Below are 27,868 nucleotides of genomic sequence, written 5' to 3' on the forward strand. Positions count from 1 at the left end.
CCATTAGACAACACATTATGCTTCCAATATCTCCCAGGCGGTAGTACCTCCCTGTTTGGCAGCTGCCTACTACCTGCTTTTATTGTACCACCAAAACCATTTTATCAGAAATTATCATGTACCCTGTAGACAGATATAAATTACCATTGCAATATATATATATTTGCCAACTAGACATAATTCTGACAGCTCTGTCCTCTTGTTCCACCTTAATACACCCCATGTTGTACTGCTTCCCTCCCTTATCACATTTATGTTTTTCAATTCAACTGTAAATTATGTATATACTTATAATATAATGTAAAAAAATATTTAAAAAAAAAATAAAAAAAATATCGAAGTGATAATTGTGGTAACATTCTGATATGTTCTTATTATCACAATGCTAAATGTTACTAAATGTTACATAATACTTCCTTGAGAGAAATGTACAGTATATATCAGGTGCCTCCAAGAGAGCTCAGGCTCTCAACTGGCTCAGCCATGTTAACAATAGGATTTTTAATCAACTCTGTAACTATGTTCTTCTGGCTAAATAAACTGTTTCAATATCAATATCAAACATGAGTCACTCCCAAACAATTCACCTCATATCAGCTCCTTATTAACATTATCTCTTATGTAACATCAAAATCAAATAAAGACTCTTACTATCTGTAACTCAGTGTAACATCTACTGATTATGGAAGCTCACAATTTATATACTGTACTGTACTGTAGGGTAGTGTACTGGAAAGTGTTTCCTTCTATTCTTCACACATACAGTATATGACCACATCTTCCACACTATTCTCTCCTGTATCTTTTCTAACATTATCCATTTTTACCTTCTGCCCTCATCATCCAATTATTATCTTCACTTCTGATCCCATCATCCTTTTACTGTCTTCTTCTGACCCCATCATTCAATTACAGTACAATATTGTCTTCTGACCCCATCATCAATTATCTCCTCCGTGCCTTTTATCACAACTAAATATAATATTGTGCTAATTTAGCCAGCCTTGACAGTCCTCATCCATACACAGGGAACCTTCACCTCAAGCTGTAAACAATGGCACTGTCCAACCAAATGCAGGTACTCCCCTGTTTGACTATGGAAAGTGATATAAACAAACAACAATATACCTTTCACATACCTAATCAGTTAATAATCGTCTGTGAGGTAGGTTCCTTCTCTTAATATCAATGAAGAGTTCACTATCTACAGCAGACACACATACAGGTACACAAAAATAAAACAAAATAAAAAAATGCAATTACTACAACATGCAACATGACAGACAGATAATGAATGGACAATTCAGAAAACCTCACCCCAGCATAATGATACAAAGGATATTCTGGGAAAGTCCTGCATATTAATTCAGATTAGTGAATTACAGTCTTACTGGCACTGATGAGTTGTTGAAACCCCCTTGTGTATATCAATAACATTAACAAGAGCAAACAATTTATTATGTATACAGCATGTCTAGGTGTACCAAATATCAGTACATACAGTTCTGCAATAATGAAAAAAAAAATAAATAAATAAAATAAAAATAAATACATACTGTTTTATACAGTAAATAATGTCTGGGCAATAGAGTACAGACCTTTCATATTCCTGAATAAAATATGATGCAACTAAAAGGGTAGTAGGCTAGGCATGAACGACCCCCATCACCAGAAAATTTAATCTCTTATTACTGTGAAATATACTTTAAATGTTTGTGGTATAGGACCACAAATATTACAGACACAGGCAGGTAAACTACTGTAAGTGTCAATGGAGTACAATACTGTATATGATGACTGCAAATATATTATGAAATGGAAACACAGTCTCGAAGATGATCAGCAGCTATTTGAGTTACTGTGTCCTGAACTCCTAAAGGGATAGATGAATGCGCACGCACGCACACACACAAGGAAGTACATTAACTGTTAGGAAAGATATCAACTGAGTAAAAGTGAATCAGGTGTTTAGGACAGGGTGAAAAAGATGTGTGATAGAATGGACTTGAAAAAAGATGATGATGATGATGATGATAGACAAGCCGGCTCAAGGGTTTATGCGTGTAGGCAGAAAGTGTAATAGGATGTAAGTCTAACAAATCCAAATTACTGGCTGAAAATATTGACGTCAGAGAGGGTAAAAAATGTAAAGAAGAGAAAAGGCTTTGGGAGAACTATGGGAAATGGCAAAATTTAGTGTCAAGGGAATATTAATTCAGATGATTTAGTGAACTAATACTGAAGATTATGGTAAAAAAGAGTATATAATTGAGAGGGGGAGGGGAAGATCAAGAAGTTGGAAGAATGGGGTGAAGGACACACAGGAGGTAAGGGGTACGGACACCCTGGGAACAGTGACAGGACATGGCTTTAAGTGGTTTATTGGGGTTGTAAAAACAATTACAATTAATGGATAACAGTGTGTGTGTGTGTGTGTGTGTGTGTGTGTGTGTGTGTGTGTGTGTGTGTGTGTGTGTGTGTGCACGTGCGTGTGTGTGTGCGCGCGCGTGTGTGTGTGTTTGCACGCGTGCGTGTGTGCGCGCGTGCGTGTGTGTGTGTGCGCACGTGTGTGTGTGTTTGCACGCGTGCATGTGTGTGTGTGTGTGTTTTCTGGCTATTCATTCAAAATAGTGGACAGTGAGTGAGGGTTTGCAAAATTGTATAATAATAATTATAATAATAATAAGCTACTATTGGTAAAAAACAGTAAAAAAGTAGAGCGAACAAGTAACTAAAACCCCAGGAGAAAGTTACGGCAGCTCAGATTGGCTACATGGACCAACTGCATGATATTGGTAATGATACTTTACATGTTAAAAATATCAGTGAATAGTAAAATTTACATAGGAATTTAAGTAAGGTAAACCCATTTATAATAAAGAATACTTGAGACAAGTATGAAAGAACACAAGGCAAATAAATCAGCTGGGTAATGGTATACTGTATCATGATGTGGGATTTTTTCAGGCAGTGTGCAGATTAAGATGATATGGATGTAATACACAAACAAATACTGTAGCATAATTATAGGATAATTAGGATTTTTCTAGCATACATGAAAAATCGCCTAAAACTATTTTAAGTTCCCAGAGAAAAAAGCTCGTGTAGGACAGTAAATGGTCAGGTGTGAAAATACAACAAGAGCACAAAAATTTTTTCATACTCGATGAATAAGGCATTGTGCAAGTTGGTAGTCAGAATGGGTAAGTGAATGAAAGTTAAACTGTGTAGTATATAATAAAATGTTATAGCTGTTATATGTAAAGAGTATCTCTCAATTACGATCATCATATCACAAAGCAGCTACCAAAGGTTTTAAAAAGTAGCTATGAGAGAACAAATGTGCATCCAAAGTTCTCCAGTAGAGCATCCAAAGTTGCCCAGTACTGTACAGAAGATAAGGTCGAGTTAATGTGGATATTTCAGAAAAGAATTAAATAACACAAATACTGTACAGTAGAGGCTAGAGTTTGTGGTGCAGTAAAAAAAGTACTGCCTGATACAGAGGTTATTTGTGCACACTGTCAGATGCATGTGGGAGTACGTACTCCACTCTCTCAGTACTGATCAAACATTACAAAAAAGTACAATGCTTAATAGATGGATTGTCTTGAGAAATTATTAATTTTCACCGAGGTGCATACAGTATTAACATACAGTGAGTTCTGCTATAACGCGTGTTTTGATAACGCGAATTTGCTCTAACGCGATTTATGAATTAGGAACGATATTTGTATAACGCGAACGCTTGTTTGCTATAACGCGATTTTTGCTTACTATTTCTCCAATTTTGTGGTATTAACTGTGAATATAGTAAAGAAGAATATCAACAAGAAGCGTTCTGGTGATAGAATTCCCGGTGATGATCGTAAAAGAAAGGATATAACACTTGAAGAGAAGCTCGATTTTATCAACCTCAAAATCACCCTTCTCCCCCATCAAGTAAAGTGTTACATTTACTGTATGATTTCATTATTAGATATGAATGTAACATTTATTTAGACTGTGCTATCCTTTGTGTTAGGCTAACTACTAAATTTTTTCGATTTCGAGTAATCTGCACCTAACCCTATTTTCTCCATAAGCCCTGTTATTTCTATTACGCGATTTTCTATAACACGATATTTTACAAGAACACAATTATCGCGTTATAGCAGAACTACCTGTACTGCATTGCACTGTGAAACTCACATGACATAAGATAATACAGTACCGTACCTACAGGATTACTATACAGTACAGTACAAGAAAATGTGTCATCACACATCTCTGACATCATTCCAGATAACAAAATTTATAAATGATAAGCCACTAATTACAGTATGTACTGTATTGTACTGTACTGTAAATTACAGTTATATGAAAATCCATGAGTCATTTTCCATGCCAATCAATATCAATTACAATTCTAATGGAATAAGCTTCAAATACGGAGTTTTGTTTTATCTGTCTAGTTAATTACTTTGTACAGTATATATAACATATATTACTGTATTCAGAATTCTTAATGAGAGAAGTTATAAGTGATAATGAAGCACTAAACATTAATGGTAAAGTAATATAAAATATACTGTATGCTATGCAGATGCTGCTGCTGTTTTTATCACGGATAGTGAAGAGGCGTTACAAAAAATTTTTAACAGATTAGTGGAAAAAGGCGAAAAATATGGTTTATGAGCTAATGCTGTAGACTAAAGTAAAGGTTGTTTTCAAATTGGAAAAAATCCTAATGCAAAAATTATGGTGGAAAACAGAGAACCCAAACAAGTGGAAAATTTTGTGTATTTGGGAAGTAATATTAGCTGTGATGGTAGATATACAGAAGAAATCAAAACAAGAATTGGGCAAGCAAAAACAGCATTAAATAAAATAGAAGACCAAATGAAAAGGGACTTTACCTTCAATTTGGGAAAAGGGCTGCTGAAGGGTATTATTTGGAAAGGACTCATGTATGGGTCAGAAGAGTGGACACTTTCAGCAGACACCAGAAAGAGGTTGAAGGCCTTTGAAATGTGGTGTAATAGATAAATGCTAAGAATAAGCTACACTGACAGGAAAACAAATAAAGTACTGTACTAAGATTAACAAAAACATCAAGGGAAATACTTGAAATGTACAGAAAAAGAAAAATGAGATATAGTACTTTGGTCTTATACAGGTAATTAAGGATGGGGGGATAACAGAAATATTAATGGGCAAAGTTGAGGGTAGGAGGGCCAGGGGAAGACAGAGAGTGGGATGGGTGAATGAAATAAAAAACCGAGTCCCCAGAGATATACAAAACCTTAGGGGGCTGGTGAAAACTGCCTGAGAACAGTTTAGAGAGGAAGACTGGTCGCCAACCCTCAGATATGAGGACGGTACTATGATTGGTTGATGTGGTTTTTTTTTATTTTCACAGCCCTTGAGTTAAAGTAATCCCTATACCACAGCTACATAAATAAAACTCTGCCTTACACTACTTCATGAATTTTTCCAATCACTCTTAAGTACATACAGTATCAAATCCACAGAACCTTGTCAATACACTGTACACATTTCTGGATATTACAAATTATATTCATACTTTTTCCATTATTGTACTCTACTCTTTTTTTTTTTAATTGTTCTTTCATTTACAATTTACTGAAATTTTTAAATTTGCTTTCTAAAAATGGGAATTTACTTTTCCTTAATATTTTGTTAGTGATTTCTCTGTGTGAGGAGAACATGAAATGCTGGTGTTAAAACATGTTTTAATCCAGAGGATGGATTTGCATAATTAAGCACTGCATTTAAACATAATGGAAAGCACTGACCTTCATATTTTGTAATTATTTTATAAATATTATTTTCACTGGTGTAATTTTTATAGCAAAATATAAAATGTGAAATTAAGAAAACCCCATTTCACATTTTTTTAGGAAATCATAGTCTCATCAACAACTCATGGTAGAGGCTTGCAACATTAAGATATATTTATAAGAGTAAATGATAAGATCAACCAAACCTTACCTCAGGATCAGGTCTGTTTTATCTGCTATAATAACAGTTTACCTGTATGGCCTCCTTCACTGAATGTTGTTAAAGAGAGTACAGTATATACCATGTTCCAAAGAAGTACTGAACTGTATTAAGATGCAGTTATACATTTTTAAATATTACTTTGTCTTTCTTTGTTATTCTACCATTTTGAATTGTATGCAATAAAAAAAAAAATCATGAGTGAAGATTCTGTCAATTTTTTAAAGAAATAAAGTACTGTAGTAACCTTCTTAATTACTTTCAAAATTCTGTACTGTACAGTACAGAACATGATTTCCTGTCCCAAATTCCAGAAATACTGGGGTATATAGAATTTCAAATGCCTGTGCATATGTAATTTCAACCAAACTGGTGGATAAGTTTTCAAAGATTGCTACTGTGTTTTCTGTAAACCGACATTGCCCTTTCGTTAGTGTTTACCATTTTGAATTTGACGGTTTCATGCTATTCTTACCTATTTCTGTGGTCTTTGCTTTTATTCTGCCTTATAATGGGACCCAACAAGTGTCGAAGTGATAGTGCTATGTGCAGTGTTGTAAAAAGGTAGCATTTTATATTTACCATTATGCAAAATGTTGAAATTCTACAAAAAAGTAGATTTAGGTGAGTTGGTGCCTAACCTGAGATAGCTTTAGCACACAGCTACAGTTTATGGTATAAAATATCAAGGAGCAATGTGAAAAGCTATTAAAATTTGTATGCCGAGTGATTAAAAAAATGGCATGAGAAACACTGAACCATGCATCAAACCAGGTGGGCTGACCGTAATAAACTTGTTTACAATGGCTTAAACAATACTGCATTGAAGGCATGCAGTACTGTGTCTGGGTTACTTTTGTGTAACAAGGTTAGTAAACTATCTATGATTTAAAACATCCATAATTTAAACACTGTTCAGCCCTAAGCAATTCAGTCTAGATATCATGTATAGTATGAACTGGATATGGTCGTTATACCTGAAGTATAATCTTTTTGCAGAAACATATCAACAACTGAGTTACATTTTCATTTGTCATGGGCCCAGTACACTATTACAACTCTCCCATTTTGCATGCCACTTGTCTTGGAGATGTTTCCAGCACCACTTTAACTTCACAACACAGGCAGATTCACAGGTACAGCATTTATATGTACAGTACTGGGTACTTCTTTTGGTATGATGAAAATGTCCACTTCAACAGAACAATGCTACAAATCTATCATTTTAAGGCAATGAGATCCTCTTTTATTAGAACAATATGTACTGTATTATAAAATTATTATCAATGTTCCTGATCCAGATATGTACAGTATATGCGAGAACACAGCCTATATGGCACTCAACCAAAGCCTTGAACTCCTCAGCTCCAAGCTTATAATCCCTTACTTATCTATTGTCTCCAATAGTATGAATTACAGGGGTGTGTCTGATATTTATTTAATTCAAACACATGTATGATAATCTTTTAATAATACTAATCAAAATGAAACTCAAAAGGACTACTTACGCTTTGACTTGCTCTTTCCGAGACATGCTTCTGGAGAGGGTGTGTGGCTTGGTAGTGGCTGTGGTCATGGAGGTGCTAGTTGATGTGGCTGCAGGTACACTTTGAGAATGGGTAGGTTGAGAGTATGAGTGCTGGTGGGGCTGGGGATGGGATTGTGGTTGATGTTGTTGCCGGTTGACAGCAGCTGCAGCGAGGGAAGGGCCGAGTGTTGATGCTGGAGCGCTGACAGTCCGCTGGCCCTCCGGCCGACTGACCGGCACTATCCGCCTACAAAGAAGAAACATCTTGTATTAGCATAACCATTTATTGAGCAGTTGGATATGACAATTTTTTGTAATAAAATAGAAAATTAATACACTCACTTACCCATAGGTTTCTACACTCAGGAACAAGCAAATACCAAACCTCTACAATAAGCCTTACCAGAGATAATGTGAAAACAATAAAGTACAGTATTTTACTCTTTCATTACTAAGGGTAACACACAAGAATTCAACATTATGTATCATCAGTGGCACTGACAACCCACAAAAGTACATGAAATGTATAACTTCGTCCAGTAAAGGTAAATGAGGACAGATAAATACAAAAAGAACTACACAATAAAAGCTAAAAACCTAAAATAAAACATATGAGGAGAACTTAAAGAATGTTCAACAGCTAATACCATTACAGTGGTAGATTTTTTTCAACTCAAAATCAAATTCTCCAAAAAACTGCAACTTTGGTTTGTAGTTAAAATGTATGGCACTAAGCATATCGTAAGTACAGTACAGTACCTCTAACTTTAATGATGAACACTACATGACAAAGGAAGAAATTCAAGCAACAATTCTGGACAGGTAATGACATGTTCACCACTAATGAAATTTCTAAAATAAGTGCTAGATACTTTTCAAATGTGAGACGTTTTCTTGTAAAATATAATTAATACTTCAATACCAAATATTTATATATAAATACTGTACTGTGCAGTAATTCCAAGACAGTTCAACGGATCAGTGTGTGTAATGTAGCTATAACTGCCAGAGCACTAGTGCTGTCTTCAGTTATACGCTTCAGTGTTGTCACATAGTACCTTATCTAAGATAACATATCAGTTAGCCAGGAAACACATACTTCCCACCATCACGAAAATAGCTATTACAGTATGACATTACTACTGTATAGTATATACTGTAAATTATACTACCAGAAAAAAATTTATAGTTAAAAGGAGCAATGAGAAATTCCAATTATAAATTTAATAAAAATTATTAATTTTGCAGAATCCGCATGGGAAGTACAGGTCTCACCATGTTTAAAATTAGCATCTGGGAGCACATGGAAAATATATGTTCAGTGTAAAAGGATTCTATGGTAACAATTTTGTTTAATATCAATTACTGTACTTACTCAATTACAGTACTGTATCTGCAGTCCAAGTATGAACACAAATTTATAAGTCAGTGTAACATTAATCCTTAAAAAATATTACAGTATATGTACAGCCAGTGCGGTACTCACTGTGTTTGGCTGCTGCTTATCGGTACAGTATTAAAAAGTATGGTTATCAAGTGACCCCCAATTTCACCATATGTACTCAATAAGTTTTATCATCACATATTATTTCAATAAACTATTAAACATTATTACTATTAACGCCTCCACTGCAGGACCCCACTTTCATTATTATATTCAGCACAGACACCCCCTGAACACAAGGGACTAGAGCACAGTACAGTACACACCCTTATTGTTCACCAGTATCAATTAATGTCAAGAATTAATGATCAATTATATTATTTTCTTTCATTAATGACATAATACTATAAAGTATTTAAAAAAAAGTATCTGCCAGGATGGGTCCGCTGACTTCCAAAATGCTACATGCAACTCATGATGTCCCGGGAGGTTGGTGTGCGTGGCTCTGTGGCATACTGATCCTACTACATTTGGTGACTGAACTTCATATTAATTATGCCAAAATAAATACACATTGCATTACTTATGCTAAACTACTGTATGTACCAAAATAAAATATGTCCCAATATCTATCATCTGTGGTCTCATGATGTTTCACAATGTGAACCGACACTTTTTTTAAATACTGTACATAAACTCCGTTAAATTGAACTGTACAGTGGTGCAGTACTTATTTGTATTGTATACTTACAGGTAATCAAATTTTTCACACACAAATACAGAACCATGTGATGATTCATAATACAGTATAGTGTATATTGTAAGATCCCATTAATGACCCACACATTGTACAGTATAATATTTATTATTAGAATAAAATTTCTGAATATAAAATGAGTACTGTACAGTACTGTACTCTAATATCACACATTAAAGAAGATGAAAAACTATTGTGCACTGTATACACAAACTTTCTTTAAATGAACAGATATATTGTATCACTCAATCAGAGTACCGTCCTCATATCTAAGGGTTGGCGACCAGTCTTCCTCTCTAAACTGTTCTCAGGCCGTTTTCACCAACCCCCTAAGGTTTTATATATCTCTGGGGACTCAGTTTTTAATTTCATTCACCCACCCCACTCTCTACCTTCCCCTGGCCCTCCTACCCTCAACATTGCCCATTAATATCTCTGTTATTATCCCCTCATCCCCTAATTATATGACCAAAGAACAGTATCTCATTTTTATTTTTCTATACATGTTTTTCGAAATTTTTGCTAATCTTAGTATTTCTTCATTTGTTTTCATGTCAGTGTAACTTATTCTTAGCATTTGTCTAAAACCTCACATTTTAAAGGCTTTCAACCTCTTCCTGGTGTCTGCTGAGTGTCCATGGTTCTCACCCATACATAAGAATATTTAAATTCACATCAATAAAAAGTCTCCATCCATCAAGTGAAATGCAGTACTGTAGTGGCACTGAGAATTAATGAAAGAGTGCCAGGTATATTCACAGTGCTCCACAGTTTTTGGCACCATCAACACAGGGTCAGGCTGTGGCTGTCTTGTGTACCTCTTCCTTGTTCCCCATAATAATAACTATTCTCAATGTAGCAATACACTACCTTTTTCCAGGATAACATTAATATGAATACAGGTTGACAATCCCTTATCCGAAATCCTTGGGGCCAGAGGCATTTTGGAATTTTTCGGTTTTCAGAATGGTTAGTTAGTTAGTTTTTTATTTATTTTTTTTTTTTTGTGTGTGTGTGTGTGTGTGTACAGTGGGGTATGCTATAACGAACGGATCCTACTATGAATATTCCTATAACGAACGGTTTTACCTATAAAATTGAGAATGCTATAACGAACGCAACTCCTACAACGAACGCGGATGAATACGGGACTATTTCGCCTGGCGCATGAATATTGTTGTACCGCGACCCACAACAAGAGCGTCAGGCGCCATCTTTGTCTCATTGTGTAGCCAGTGCACCACTGTTATTGTTGAAATTTCGTCTTTTGGTGTGGAAATTGGCGTTATTTGTATAACTATTTTGTTATACAAGTATACAATTGTAACAATGAGTCGTCCAAAGCGAGTGAGAAAGCTAATAGCCCTTGAAACTAAGAAAGAAATTATAAAGAAACTTGAGAATGGAAGAAGCATTGCGAAACTTAGTGATGAATATGGGATGGCTAAATCGAATATATGTACGATTTTGAAGAATAAAGAGGAGTTAAAAACTGTGCAAGTGGCTAAGGGAATCTTTAGACTTAGCAAAGCATGGTGTAATGTGATTGAAGAGATGGAAAATTTACTCTTAGTGTGGATAAAGGAGAAAGAAATGGCAGGTGGTAACATTAGTGAAGCTATAATTTGTGAGAAGGCCAGACAATTGTTTGAGGACCTTAAAGCCAAGACTCCCAGTGGAAGTGATAGTGATGTGCCAGTGTTTAGGGGTACCTGCATGCTGAATAACACTAGGGTAAGGTAAAGTACCGTATTTTTTACATTTTCCACAGAATTTTTTCAGTGTTAAGTGGTTGTATTTGGGGGCCTGGAACGGATTAATCCTATAACGAACGAATGCTATAACGAACGAGGTTCTGGAGCCAATTACGTTCGTTATAGCATACCCCACTGTATTAGCCCACCTGGGCACAAGTCACTGACCCACATTGGGGCCTGAGGAGAGAAAATATAATAACAATTATAATAATAATAATAATAATAATAATAATAATAATAATAATAATAATAATAATAATAATAATAATTCATAGGTCTAGGTCGCGTTTCTCACTTTTTTTATCTTTTTTCATTCTTGTATTTCTTTATTATTATTATTATTTTATTAATACAGTATTATTGTTATTATTATTATTATAAATTTTATTATTATATTTTATTATTATTATCATTATTATTTTAATTTGGTATATTTTATAATTAAAATTTTTATTTACTATGAATAATTATAATTATTATTATTATAATTAGTATTACTATTACATTTTCGCTCCCCAGGCCCCGATGTGGGTCAGTGATCTATGCCTGGGTGGGCTAATCCCTGTAAAAAAAAAAAAAAAAAAAAATTGCTCCACAAAAAAAAACTTTCGGTTTTCGGAATTTCGGATAAAGGGTTGTCAACCTGTATTAACGATACTGATAACTGTAGGTATATACACTAATTATAAATTATCTGGATTCTAGTACCCACTGCAAAAAAGAACTACATACAGCATGGTATAGTCTGCTGTACATTTCAGATCTAGGTTATAAATCACAGCACAGTATACTAAACCTTTTTGTGTCACTTTCTACTAATTCATGATTATCACCTAATTACTTCCCTTTATATGCTCTCGTAAAGTACTTGATAGTTTTATCTACAGTACCAAAGAATTATATATTAACTGCCTTTTGCCAAATGAATATAGTACAATACAGTACTAGTCTCCTGTCACTAGAGTCACTGATTCATACTCGGGGCATCCTCACTCCACATAGTTGTGTACAGTACTGTACCCAACTTTACTGCTGTGGAATTGAACGCTGTCAGTGTAGGGTTGGCCACTCTGCCTACTTGTGTAATCAGTGAGCTACAGTACTTTACCTAAAGAACAAAACCTATTGGATCCACTTTCACCTTACCTTATAAATGCCTTAAAATACCCCCAAAATAACAAGTGTACTGCATTTTTAATAGTACAATACAGTGCAGTACTGAATACTGTATGTACTGTATACAGTATTAAAATAAACTCCAAAATCTCGCTTTAAATATACAGTACGTACATGATTTGACCCTCTTGGTTTACAGTATGCTCATTTATTGTACTGTACAGTACTGTCTTTTCTTGACAGAATTATGAAAATAAAATGAGGAACCTTGTTAAGTCATGAATATCCTAAAGCACAATATGGTTTTCTCAACGCATTATTGATTTTCTTGCAGAATAAATCTTTAAAAAAAATTCCAAGATGCAAAGGATATATTCTACAGGATACATTCTATAGCCAAGTATAACCTCTTTGTTATTATTTAAAATATAAGGTACTACAGTATACTGTACAGTATACTATACTGTATTCTCCAAATTACTGAGATAAACTCCTTTAGCTTCAGTCAAGGGTTTGATTCTTGCACCAAATGCTAGTTTAGACCACTATTGTACCAATGAAAAACAATTAATAAGCTACATCTGATTTTATCAGGAATGAACCAATGATCAGTGTCAAAAAAAGGCAATTACAGTACTGTACTGCCACCATTCAATGATTCATTCATGCTAATATCAGACACATTTATAGATGGTATATTTTAATTTGATGTAGAGCCCAGGTCACTCTGACAGTGGCTTGCTCAGATGGGTTATGTTTACTTTTATTGTGTAGTGTTCTCTCAACTTCACACCACTGAATGGTGGTGATTATCAGTCAGTGTCACAATGGGTAAACTTATACTGTACTGTACAGTACATAGTGTAGGACCTCAATTAATGGTAAAGACTAAGTCAATTCAACCAAGAATAGCCCCAAAAAGTTGTTAAAAGTCTATTTTCATTAGAGTCCTTAAAGGGTATACATCCCATTGTGGTTTACATTGGTCAAGAGAATAAGATACTTATTTCCTGTCCTAAGGGTCACTGGTTTATGCCTGGAGCTATCCCAGCCCACTTAAATGTCAATGAATACCTAATCTTAAAGCTGGAGAACTGAAGGCAGTTGAGTACAATGCAGTGTTCTGAAACAAGACTTACTCTACAGTATTTGAAACTAACCCTAACAGCCCATTAGATCTATGGGAATAATTTTCACTCAGACCAGTGAACTTCCTGAAATAACAAAAATCCATGGTATAATACAGTACAGTATTGTAATTTATGTAGGTTATGTATCTAAGCTACTGTGCCGAGTAGCATTTATATATGTAATCACGTGGCAACACTGCACGTGTTATGTGGCAACATTGCCCCGAGGCTGCCATATGGCAAGGCAGTCTCAGTCTGACTCCGTGCCTCGTGCATGGCACACGCTAGTCACCACTTGTATTTCTCCAATCCGTTAATAAATGGACTTCAGTGTTACCGGGTGTTTCCCTACCCATCACTGCCTTCTTCAGGGAACACTTGGAACCTTCAATTTAATGAGGATTTTGTAAGGTTAAACATTCCACTGAGCTGTCTTAAACAGAACATTTGTGTGGAGTACAGTACTGTACTGTGTAGTATTATTTAATTGCAAGAGTGATGATGATAATGACTAATTTTACTTACCATTACTATAACTGTTAGACACATCTACCTAAGCATCTATTCAGTCATACAGAACTTACAAACACATACACACATAATGACATTACATAGTATACACCTGCATACACACATCTATATAACATATGCCTGCAAACACAAACACACAGATACATACAGTACACAGGTGCTCCTCTACTTACGAACGAGTTACGTTCCTGAGGCTTGTTTGTAAGTCCAATTGTTTGTAAGTCCAACTTTACTTTTGTAGATACCAAACATATTGTAAAAAATGAAAAGATTATTGTTATTTAGTACAGCTATTCCCCTTACTACAGCCTTAAAACCTGGCTCACACTTCTCCTCTTAGGTAATGTTTGTTCTATCTGGAATTTTCTTCAAAATAATCCAGTCTCATCCACATTAAACACCTGTTCTGGCAGGTAACCCCCTCAGTGATGATGTTTGTATCTCTGAAAGTTTATAAGTTGAACGTTCTTAAGTAGAGGAGCACCTGTACTGTACTGTATAGCTAGTACAGTACATATACAGCTACTCCTCGACTTACGGCATACTTGACCTACAACCACCCAGACATACAACTGCCTCAGTCGTACTCACAATCCGCCTCTGGAACTCTTTTCAGGTACAAGGTACTTTTCTTCTATAGCATTTCTTCCGCTCATGTTTACTTTCAGAGAAAATCGCAATAAATTTTTGGAAAATCGTAGTATTTTTTAAGTTCTTGTTGATGTTACCACCGTCCCAGAGAGCTCATGTATGTTCATGAGTTTGTTTGTAAGCTGCATTACGTATGCACTAGAGTATGACACATGTGCAGTTGTTCTTTGGAAGAATCTGACATGTTAATTGGTGGGTATGATTTTGGATCAACCAATAACAGCTTGGTATAGGCCCCCTGCTGCAACCCCATTGAATTTGAATTTACTTCCTAGATGTCCTCCTTGTGCAATGGCTGCGATGTAGATTACTTCCAAGCCATCACAAGATTTCACATAAAACATTACGATAAGGACAGCGAGGCATTGAAATTTCTCCATGAACACAGAGTTTTACCAACTGAGGTTACTTGCATGAATTGGAATCAGCCCTGTAGCTATAAAGCTGACAAACACCTTTGGTCCAGTGCATCTGTGGATGATGAGGAGGATGATGACCCCATTGACTCCGAGTCATCCGATTCTAATCAAGGTAGGTAAGCACTACTAATTCCAAAACTTAAAATCCTAAAAATAGCTGGATAACCGAAACGATAATTTTACATAGGTTAGGTTAGGTGTGTTTAGCGTTAGTAAGGAAGGTCAGATTCGTTCAAAACATGAAAAAAACATCAGAAAAACAATGTCAACTTCCAACAACTTAGAAAAAATATGACGATTTTCAATGTTTTTTTTTTTTGCAATTTTCTCTTAAAGTAATCATGAGCAGAAGAAATGCCAGAGAAGAAAAGTGTCTCAGAATTCTCTAAACTATTGATTCCAAAGCTTAAAATCCCAAAAATTTCGGGCTGACCAAAATGACAATTTTACCCCTTTTCAAACGTTCTACACTTTGACTTTGGTTGGTTCCTGGATCTGGCATACATCCTCCTGTCCTGCTCATTATTTGTCCTCACCCACTTCTCGATTATTTATTTTTTTTGACTCGCATGGTTCACGTGTAGTGGTCTCCTTGTATTCCTAGAGGCACTGGGTTTGGTTCTTGGGTATATATTTATCGATCAAACGGTTAACTTTACTAGCTATGATATTCAGCATAGTCTGTATTCTTGTACCTTAGTCAGGCCAGTGGGTACCCCTCATCTCCTCCCTCATCCCATCGTAATTACCCTTGTAATATTTTAACCTTGGCCTGGTTGTCATGAACCAAGTAACAGTTAAATCTGAAGGACAACGTTGCGTGGAGCACAGCACAAACGGGCAAAGAGCATAAATAAAAAGTTAATTTCAATTATTATCTCAATTTAAAACTGACATCACTCAAGTGTTACAAGCCTGGAGTAGTAATGTATCACAAAGGTCATTCCCCTGTATATACAACACGTATTTACACTTACTTTGGATTATCTTTCTCCATTTTTTCAGAGAGTTTAGGTGCTCGACGTACTCCAGAGCTTAAATTTACAAGCTGCCAAGGTGAAACTGCGTCATGGTGAGAGAACTGTGGTGATCAGCAGTCTCTCGATACAAATTGTCGGGTTATTCATCTGTGAGCAAAACAAACCTCGTATACACGGTGCCACATAGCCTTACATAATTAATCTAAAGCCTCATCGGTGTTCTCAACTAATCCAAATATATGCCACTTAATTAACATAAAGCCAAATATCTATGGTAAGAGCTATATAAATTACAGTTTCAATAAAAAAATGGCCTGGTATATAAAACGTTTGGCACATGCGTTTACTGCATCAGAGTTACCAACATCTAAATTACCAACATGGTCAGTTGGTATATTTTGGGATGGCTTAATTTAACTCTTACTCAGCTGACTCGGGAAGTCTCTGAACACAGTGATTTTTTATTTGATTTTAAGCTTATAACAATAGTACTGCCATAAACATAATGAACCTTGATGTGTTGAAACTACTGTACTGTAAGAGTCGAGAGCTGTTGACTAATTATCGCATTAATCAGAGCTGATAACCGAGAGTATCAGTTCGCTATGATTATAATTTCTTATTTTTAAATTGAAACATGACTGACCATCGTCATATGGATCTCACATTTTTATTCGATGCTAATGACAACATAGATATATTTGGTTAACTAGTGGCATTCAGGTGGGTGGAGCAGATGGACAATATAGGTCACAACAAAGAACCGACCAACCTCAACGGCTATTAAGCTGACAAATGGTGAAATGATGACTAATATTATACAGAATCAGTGTTTACCATGAGATCATACCCTTTTATAGATGCAGAGAATAGACGCACACATTCATTTCACCTTCACAATATTTTTTAATGTTATTTTACAACTAAACAATGGATAAACCAAATGAAATCTTTCACTGTTAGAAATACTGGCAATGAGCAGAGAACATTTCACATATTCTCTCAGAAAAGCACTAAAGTCCGACAGCCTTTCCTCCGTGCAAAGGCCACAAGATTTGGTTTTATCATATCCTCCCAAGTCCCCACACAGGCCTATTGGTGCTGTCTACCGAGCTGGAGTGGTCAACCAGGATATTTACTCTGTAGCATCCATTAACCTAACCTAAACTACGTAAGGTTGGGTAAAGACAGGTTAGGTTAAATTGGGTTAGGTTAGTTTTAGATATATTGGATTAGGTTAGGTTAGTTTAAGATATATAAGTTAGGTTTGGACTTTTTTCACTCCATTCCCCCCTTGAGGAATTTTCAACATCCTCGTGGCCTCCTTCATTTTTCTTCCATAACAGACAAACAGACAAGTGATTAAGACTAAAGAATGATAAAGAAGGACAGATAAATAGGACAGGAGTTAGAATGGAAAAAACACATTCACATCCATAACACGCCCATGCACTCACACATAAAGCACACATACAGTCATACACAAACATGCACACAGTTAAACATTCACACTCAAGCTAGCAAGCTGAAGTGTACTTCCTGTAAGCAAGAACACGCCTCCTTTGACAAGCACTGCCCAACTTGGAAGAATGATAAGAATAGTGAGTCATACCAATTTAGCACTAAAAATGGTAGGATTATATAAGTAAAGAATGAGTATGAACAACAATGGCACCAATAAATAAGGAAATAATTAATAAAGGAAGTGTACAAATATTTCACCCACGTAAAGCAGCGACCACATGAATTATGAAACAAATTAAGTAACACCAATTACAGAGTATATTATGCTTTTGAGTCGAGCTCAAACACAATATATGGTTCAGAGACAATACACTCCACTGCTTTCGTGATGGTATCCCAGGACAGACTGAGATAATTGGGTCCTATCACCACTTGCAAAGAGATGACACACGGACACGTACTGAACAAGTCAGTTCAGCAGCTCGGTCAAGCGTCTGTCACACAGACAGGGACTGGACCTGTGAAATCTTAAATAATCCGTAAAAAAGTTAAAAAAAATTAGCACCAGAGTATGTAAATATTAAAATTGTATTGTTGTTATGATTAAATAAAATGACAAAAAAAGAATGAAAATTCTCTTCTGCCAAGTCAAAATAAGTAATACAAGTTTTGTTTAATTCAGATTCCCAACATTATTTGGAAACGTACAATTTATAACAGCTCGCTGTGGCTCCCCTAAATTCTCGCCGTGGCTCCCTTGGGGGCCATGGCCCCCAGGTTGAGAACCACTGGGTTAGGTAGTCCAGCTCGGTAGACCGCATCCAGCTCGGTAGACCACATACTATTATGGTAGCACTGGCATATGCTTCCCGAGCAATGTGCTTCCCATACAGTCGCATCTTACGGCTTAGCCATCTTGAGATAATAGTCGTGATTGCGCAGAACAATCTTTCGAGACAGTCTAACATAAATAATCACAGTATACCATACTCTGAATGATGATTCATTTCATTTGTTACTGGAACTAAACACAGCACTGTATGGGCCTCTTTGTTGAGCTGTTCCAGTCAGATTTTCTGAGATTTCTGCCTCACAGCAAGGTTTGTCTGAATAATCATCTTAGAAATAGGCCTCGTGAAACATGACAGGGTTGAGGCCATCGCCAAACTCGTGTCTAACAAAGACACTGTTGAATACAATTTGGGTCTGTCAAAAAGAACCCTTAAAACTGTAATTAGGAAAGAACTTATTGGTGAATTTGACGCAAGTAGACAAGTGCAAACAGGTACTAGTTTACCATGATGAGATGTATCAAGTGAAACATGTATATGGAGCAAGTAACAAGATCACTAGCTTACAAGATGTTGTAACTGCTATATTAAAGTTAGGATATAAGTACCTCTGGCGGTATGTTCTTCAAGCAGATGTAAACAAGACTAAATGTTAAGTGTGCGCCAGACATATGGCCACACACTTAAACACTACGTCCTCGACTGTGTGAAGATAGAACCTTTTAGGGACAGGTCTAAGCACACTGTGTGTGAAATGGCACAACACTTCATCTCTAATAGCAAGATAGCCGACATATTAAGAATGTATCCACTTTTTTGCACTTAGTAACTATATCAGTTCTCATGTATAGAACCAAATACACAATGTGCTTGAATACTTCTCACGCAAATGTGAATAACAAAGTGTGAGGCCAGACATACTGCCTCACACGCCAGTACTCACGCAGTTGTGAATAAGTTACCCTTTATGTATAGAACCAATCAAATAATGTAAGTTAAATACTGTGTAACATTCAGTGCCATAATATCCTGACCACGGAAGTTAATTATTATGGCCCGTTGTAAACTCTACTCTGTAATCCTTTTGTGCTACCGCTCACAGGATGAGTGGGATGCACAATAAACTAGCCGCTGTAAGCGGCAAAATCAATCGATCCACAACGGAGCCTGGGGGGCGAAAATATACCAGATGGGTGTTGTAAACGCTTCTGCGCTTCACCTTGCACAGAATGTAAGGGGGTGCCCAATAAACTAGCCCCCTCAGGGGCAATCTTAAAAAACAAATCTACTGTAGACAGGAGGCGAGCAACGTAGGTGGCACCCATGGTAGTACTATACGAGTAAATTTATAAGTTGTCGTCTAGTTAATTATTATCATTCAATTTCCTAATAAGGGACTTACTACATGGTAATATTTAACTAGACTATGTCACTTAATAACTATTTGTTTTAGAACAATAGGCTTTATTACGCTGAATTTAAACTGTTGAAAACTACACAATTAATCAATTGTTTGTAAAAAAAAGGGGGGGGGGCAATTTTGAGGCATTAAGGGGAAAATTGGGGAAGGGGGAGCTCATGCCCCTGTTGCCCCTCCCCCCCTCTGCCAGTGCCTGGACTGTCACCCATATCACATTGCCGGCTCGGGACTGAACCCATAGCGCGGGTTACTACTGTTCCACCATATTACTGTCTCTTTACATAAACTTGAATGCACCTTACAGTTGTTTCTAAATCAATAACAATGAAAATTCTTTAAGTTATAATTTCATCCATTTACTTATGTGGTGAGTTTTTAACTGCTTTGGTTAAGCAAAGAAACCATATCATTTAATTCTTAATCCTAAATTGGGACACAGCCTTTTCCTAATGACCATTTTCCATTACCAATCTTAGTTATTAACAGTATAAAGAGAAATGTGAAATAAGATGTGAGGAAGTAATAAGTTTGACAGCACATTCCAAGGTCACGTGCCTGGCTCCACTCTACACTGTAGGTGCCGGGGTCTGGAATGTGTTCTAGTCATGACAAGGCCGTTGGGCTGACTTAGCAGCTGACTTTTCATCCCCCCCCCCCCCACACTATACTACTGGAGTAACTGGACTGGTACGGTAAGGACAGTTAGCATACAAGTGAACACTCACAAACACTAACTTAAACTAGAATAAACTGTTGTCCAAACTGTTGCGTGTTGTAAATGTACTGTTCCTACCACCACCTTGGGTTTCCTGAACTCCGAATCAAGTGAAGATTAAGTACCCTGGATTATTTCAAAATATGTTCGTGTGCTTAATCTTCAGGTTAAATAAGCTGGGGTGCCTCATCTTCATAAGATTCGAAATGACTACCCCCAACTGGTGTAAAATTTGTTTGAGTGGGTTATCAGGATGCAAATGATCGTGTTGTTAGTGTCATCTGGTTAACGGGCCAGAAACACACTTACAAACCCTAACTTTGAACCCCCTGACGAAATAACGAGATAATATTTATTTTGCTATTTACTTTTATCCTCTTCGCCACAGATCGGCTCGTTAGCCGCTTGGGCGGTCGGTCACGTCTCTGTTACGCACTGTTGACAAGTACTGGGCAAGCACCGACTCCTGGATGTATCTGAACCTGCTCCAGTGTTGGTCAAGTCTGGTCTTGAAACAGCTCACACTCGGTGCCGTCACAACACTCTCTGGCAGGCTGTTCCAAGAGTTCACAACTCTCACTCCAAGAAAGTTTGCCCTAACAGTTTTCTGGACTTGCTCCTTCAACCTTGAGCTGTGACCCCTTGTGGGGCGAGCGATCGCCAGCTCCAAGTAAGGACACTCGACTGAGTAGTGCCCTTTGAGATGTTTATACACCTCAATTAGGTCTCCCCTTGCCCGTCTGTAGTATAAGCTAGGTAAGTTCAGGCGCTCTAATCTCCCAGGGTAGCTGAGGTGCCGTAGTGCAGGCACTAGTCTGGTGGCCCTTCTTTGGACATTTTCAATCAACTGACAATCCCTAGCATATCTCAGGGACCAGACGGGGTTGACAGTACTCCAGATGGGAAGCACCTCACTTACACCAACGATTACGCTCTGTTAGTGCATAAACGCTGACCAGTTACAAGATGAAAGGACCATTACACACACCTGCACCACGTGGCCTAGGTAACCTCTCACAGCACGGCAAGAGACCAGCCCGGGCCATCAACAGCAAACTATAATAATTTGTATGTTTAATTCATGTTCCTTCTCCTTTCAGTAATGAAAACTTTTGTTAAACGACCCACCTACCCCATGTGTTTGTATGTAATAAGTCATTTTTGTTTAATGTATATTTTCAGCCTTCGGGCTGCAGAACTTTTTCCATAAACCGTAAATTATTATTATTATTATTGTCATTATTATTATTATTATTATTACACACAGTTATGGCAAGTATCCACCGTTGCTAGCAAATGATCCACAATTCCCTGTTATCTGATATTGTTTCTTCATTGCAGTAACCATCAACTGTAGTATGTACAATAACGATGATGGCAGTTACTTGTTTTTTGCTTATTTATCACTCTTATTAAATCTCTCTCTCTCTCTCTCTCTCTCTCTCTCTCTCTCTCTCTCACGCACCAATCCCCCAGCTTGAACACCTAAATGCGTTAACTAAAACAATTTTTATTCGCGAATTAACATTAGATAAATAGTAATTAACGTATTATCTTCATTAGTCTACATATTGCAGTTGTTCGTTGGTTGAGTAGATAACAAAACAGGATATCAAAATATTTCGACACTTGACCCAACATATGAAACAAGTTAATCGAATTAAATGGAACGCTAAAAACGTCAGAGATTATGGTTTAAAATCGTTCAAAGGCCCATTAATTTATCATTCCCTGGGGCCCTGACCAGCTCTCGGCAGCCCTGAGCATATCCAGTATGTATTGTAGTCATGTTGTTCGGTGCTCCTGTACACACAGTTAAAAAAGTACCGCACGGATTATGTGAAAGAATATGACACCACTACGAACGAGGGATAGTGGATTATGCATGTTGGTCCTGTAGTATGGTGGTAGCCCTGCTGTCCTTGCCTGAGGGTTTCCTCACATAACTGTTGCTAACGACATATCCTGCCGTATATATAGTTGATGGTATAACTGAATATGAACACATCAGGTGATGTATGGATCATTACGGAAGTCAGCAGACACTCACCACACAATGGCTGATTAACGCCACGATATGAAAACATAATATTTTAAATTATTAGATAAGCAAGTATCTATTAATCTATTTACCTCAATTAAATATTTCAGAAAAAAGGAAAATAAGATACTAAGGCCATATTATTAATAATAAAATGGGCGACAGATGCAAATATATTAATGGGTTACAATGAAGGTGGGAGGGACAGGGGAATGCAGAGACTGGAATGGATAAAATAAAATAAAAGTTGGGACCGGAGACAAAATCTGGGTAAAATGGTAAAGACAACCTGGACACGTTTGGGATGGTGGACCATGGTCACCCAGCCTCAGATGAGACTGTTTGAATGTTATCTAAGACGAACAAGATGATGTGTGAACAAGTAAGTTAAATTGTTTTCATTGTTTTACCTTCGTATGGTAGAAAACAAGGATGAAATTTCAACAAAGGGAAATGCATTACGGTACCACAACCAACTTTAATAATAATAATAATAATAATAATAATAATAAACGATGAGTGTAAAAGTATTCATTAACGCATTTAACCAGCTGTTTTACACACAAAATCAGGATTAATCGTCACTAACACAGTACGACGCCCTAGGCCCTGTATAGGTCACTGGCCTACCTCCCGCCCTACCGCGTGGTCAATAGGTAAATAAGGTAGGTAAAAAAATGTGACGTGAACGCATCTATTCAAGATCGAGTCCCAGTATAATTCTTATATGATATTTGTATATTAATTATATGTTTAAGTCAGCCAGCTGGGTGCATCCTCACACTATCAGTTACAAGGAATAATTATAGCACTAACCTTTGAGAAACCGGCTGGTCATTATCATTAAAGTAGATGTGAGCGGCGAAAAGTGACAAGGGAAACTTATGGCCGTTCTAGTTGTGAAAGTCGTATACTCCCTATGTAAATCAGCTCAAGTTGGCATGTAAAAACTAGGGTAAAGTTTCCACAAAGGTAGACAGATAGCCGTATAGGGAAGTTTGTGATGGGGAGGAGGGAACGTGAGGGGACGTCCAAGATATCTTTACAAGGAACGTTAAAGGCAGATAAAATGCCTTCTGTGTTGGCTGATGACGCTACCTAGCTCTTCCTCATCAACTGAACTTGCTTGTAGTGCTAAAGCCATGGGGTATTACAATCAACCCGAAGAGTTCTTTAAAGCAAGAAGCAATCATGAAAATGGGGCTTGCAGTTGAGAAGATCGCCGGAAGAAGATGCTAGGCTTGGAACACACATTGGGGAGTTCAATTAAAGAGTAGTTCACCCATGATAATTATACTTTGAATAGTTTAATAAGGAAATGCCTGGAGGGTAAGGGGAGGAGAGAAAGACGCTGAAGAGGGTGGAGTAATGAGGTTGGGGACAGGAGAGAGGTGGAAAACAAAAGAGGAATACAATAGGATGGAGGAGAGATGCAGTTGACACTGAGAGGATACGAGAAAGATGGGAACAAGAAAAGAGAAACACAAAGAATATGATGGGGGAGAAATGTGGTTTAGGAGGATTATTTGGGAGAGATGAAGAAAACAAGAGAAGACAAAGAATATAAGTGAGAGAAGTGATTGGAACTGAATGTAAGAAAGACGGGAATAATGCATCACTCCCGTGGCCGACAGAAGTTGTCCACTCAGGATATGCCGACGATGTCCTCCTCCAAGCCCCTGACTACCTCAGCATGCAGGAAGCCCTTGATCTGGTCTCCAGAGAGTGTGATTCACTTGGTTTCCTTCTTTCAACTGCGAAAACAAAAGCCATGTGGCACGGTCGTGTTGTACCTCCACCCCTTTTCTTATCAGGAACGCCCTTGGACTGGGTTAATGAGACAAAATACCTGGGTGTGTATGTAACTCGCACACGTTGTCAGATCCCTGAAGTCCGCTATCTTCGAGACATATGTTTTCGGCGTCTCGCTCCCCTCTCTACCATGTGCAGGGGTTCCCTTGGTGCCAGCATCCCTGTACTTCTCACCATGTACAAGTCTTTTGTCCGTTCCTGTGTCGACTACGCCGCCCCTGCCCTCGTCAACATTAGTCGGACTGCTGTCAACCGTCTCGAAGTTATCCAGAGGAAAGCTGCTCGTATCATCCTTGGGGCTCCTCAGTGGACACGCTCTACTTCTCTATATACCGAACTTGGTCTTTCCCCCTTACAGGATCGTGTCCAGGAGTTTTACCTAAAAACTGCCGTTTCCATTCTACGGGATCCTAGGGGCAACTATGTCCAAACCAACTTGACTACTGCTGTCCGAGACCGACCTCCATCTAGAAGACAGTGGCGAGGGTCACTCATCCGAGCCCTTCAGGAACACGACCTCCTGCCTGATATTGTTGTCACCCCTGCTGTTGGTTCGTCTCCTTCTCCCTGGCTGGATTTTCAACCTGAAGTGATTGCCCTCGGTGGACCGCTCCCGAAATCCCAGGTGAACCCTGTTATTCTCTGCAAATACCACCTCTCCAGGATCGCTCACTGGTCCCCAGGTAGGGTCGTCCTCTACACTGATGGTTCTGTTGACCCCGCTACAGGTAGGGCCGGGGCTGGTGTCTACATCTCCCGTCCTCATGCCCCTGAGCCTATCAAACTGTCTCTCAGAGTTTCTGACGGGGCATCCTCCACTCAGGCTGAACTAATAGCCCTCCTTGCTGCCCTTCTCGCTGAGGAAGAAGCAGATGGTTTCTGCCCCTTGCTTGTCTGCTGCGATTCCAGGTCTGCTCTCGACGGGATCGCATTTGGATCTGGGGAAAATAAGGACCTCATCCTCCGAATACGAGGGTTAACATCCACACTTCAGGATGAAGGCCGTCCTGTGACATTCCTATGGATACCTAGTCATGTCGGTATCTTGGGGAATGAGGCAGCAGATGACCTTGCCAAGACTGGCTGCAACAAGGCCACACCTGACTACGTTGTTCCTCGAACACTCTTACAGATTAGGACCCAAATCCGCCGCAAACAGAGAGAAGCTCGGGAAGCAGCCATCCCCCTGGACTCCCCGCCCACATGGTACGATGTCCTCCGTAAACTTCCTGACTTCTCGTACGTCTACGGGAAAGGGTCGCGGAAGGGGGACGTGATTGCTGCCCGTATCATCATCGGGTATGACTTTGCTTGGGAGATTGGTATCCCCACATCCCCTGAGCAACGCTCTTGTGCGTTATGCAGAAGACCCGACAGCCGCACCCTTATCCACTACCTCCTAAGATGTCCCCACACACAACGCTTCCGTGACGCCTGCTGGACCACCACTCCACGACCCCCTGACGGAGACACGATGATCCTCCCAATACTGGCCAGATATTTTGTAAATAATATTAATTATGTGTTAAAGGAACATCCTTCCTTCCTTAGGCTTTAGTAAGCCCCTTTATAATATTTATACTGTATATACTTTTCACACTTGCCAGATGATTCTGGTGTCATTGTACAGGGGTACCTAGTGACAGCACTAGGATCCCGCTTCCTCTATCAAGGAATAAACAATTGAAATTGAATTGACGGGAATAACAAAATTGGAAGGACAGGACCAATAACGCTGGGGAAGGAAAGCGTGGGTTGAATAAGAGAGGAAATGGGTTTAAACAAAACCACTCGATCCTGTGACAAACTATTCGATCCTACTACAAACTTCTCGATTCTATTACAAACTATTCAATTCTATTACAAATTGTCCAATCCTATTAAAAACCATTTGATACTTTGACAAACTTACACTAAAAGAACTCGCTTTTGAAATATCACGTGGAATTGAGGGGTTAAACGATTGCGCGCCCTGACTTACAGTATAATACACATATATCAAGTGACAGGCTATTGACATTCCCAACATTGATAATAATAATAATAATAATAATAATAATAATAATAATAATAATACCCGGTAATAATAATAATAATAATAAACATCACGTGAAGATTAGGCACCCCAGCAAACAAATTTTTAAAAACAATTTGTGATATTGATATACAGGTTAATAATGACAAAAATAATAATAAAAAAGACCACTTGAAGAATAGGTACCCCTGCTTATTTCAACTGATGATTAAATATCCTAACGCTACCTGGTGGGGGTTTGGTTGGGCTAGGTTAGGTTAGGTTAGCATTAGGGTGTTTAATCATCAGGTAAAATTAGCTGGGATATCTAATCTTCAAGTGGTCATTATTATCATTATTATTATTATTATTTTTATTATTATTATCAACCCATATAGTATTTCAATATAAAAAAATGTATTAAAAAATCAGTTTTCTTTTGGAAAACAGTTGGCAGCAGATTTGTTTTAAAAGAATTGCTTTATGTAAGAGAAATTGTTCCATATGTTTCCCGTTTTTGCATAAAGATTTGCTAAAAGTTTTCTGGCACCAAGTCAAATGGAGCCTAACATGTATTCTTTTTCTGATACACAGCACAGAATGGACCATAGCGTTGTGTACTGTACAATATAGCCAGTGCTGTGTATATCTTACTGTACATATTAGCCAGTGCTGTGTATATCTTACTGTACATATTAGCCAGTGCTGTGTATATCTTACTGTACATATAGCCAGTGCTGTGTATATCTTACTGTACATATTAGCCAGTGCTGTGTATATCTTACTGTACATATAGCCAGTGCTGTGTATATCTTACTGTACATATAGCCAGTGCTGTGTATATCTTACTGTACATATTAGCCAGTGCTGTGTATATCTTACTGTACATATTAGCCAGTGCTGTGTATATCTTACTGTACATATAGCCAGTGCTGTGTATATCTTACTGTACATATAGCCAGTGCTGTGTATATCTTACTGTACATATTAGCCAGTGCTGTGTATATCTTACTGTACATATAGCCAGTGCTGTGTATATCTTACTGTACATATAGCCAGTGCTGTGTATATCTTACTGTACATATTAGCCAGTGCTGTGTATATCTTACTGTACATATTAGCCAGTGCTGTGTATATCACTGTACATATTAGTATATCTTACCAGTGCTGTGTATATCTTACTGTACATATAGCCAGTGCTGTGTATATCTTACTGTACATATAGCCAGTGCTGTGTATATCTTACTGTACATATAGCCAGTGCTGTGTATATCTTACTGTACATATTAGCCAGTGCTGTGTATATCTTACTGTACATATAGCCAGTGCTGTGTATATCTTACTGTACATATAGC

General features: G+C 37.7%; 1 protein-coding gene across 5 annotated transcripts in view; it reads right to left on the bottom strand.

The window, feature by feature from the left end:
- LOC121862263 (inactive rhomboid protein 1-like) overlaps positions 1-27,868 on the bottom strand; it is a 109,460-nt gene that overhangs the window by 61,663 nt on the left and 19,929 nt on the right. For 3 of the 5 annotated variants that reach the window (XM_042360371.1, XM_042360372.1, XM_042360373.1), the window contains exon 2: positions 7,512-7,778. In XM_042360371.1, coding sequence (XP_042216305.1) covers positions 7,512-7,778 — 267 coding nt within the window. Of the gene's footprint in view, positions 1-7,511; positions 7,779-8,479; positions 8,577-16,253; positions 16,410-27,868 lie in introns of those variants that run through there. The other 2 variants (XM_042360374.1, XM_042360375.1) reach the window with 2 other exon arrangements.

The sequence above is a fragment of the Homarus americanus genome, unplaced genomic scaffold (genome assembly GCF_018991925.1).
Source record: "Homarus americanus isolate GMGI-L3 unplaced genomic scaffold, GMGI_Hamer_2.0 scaffold31037, whole genome shotgun sequence".
In the NCBI taxonomy this organism is placed as follows: Eukaryota; Metazoa; Arthropoda; class Malacostraca; order Decapoda; family Nephropidae; genus Homarus; species Homarus americanus.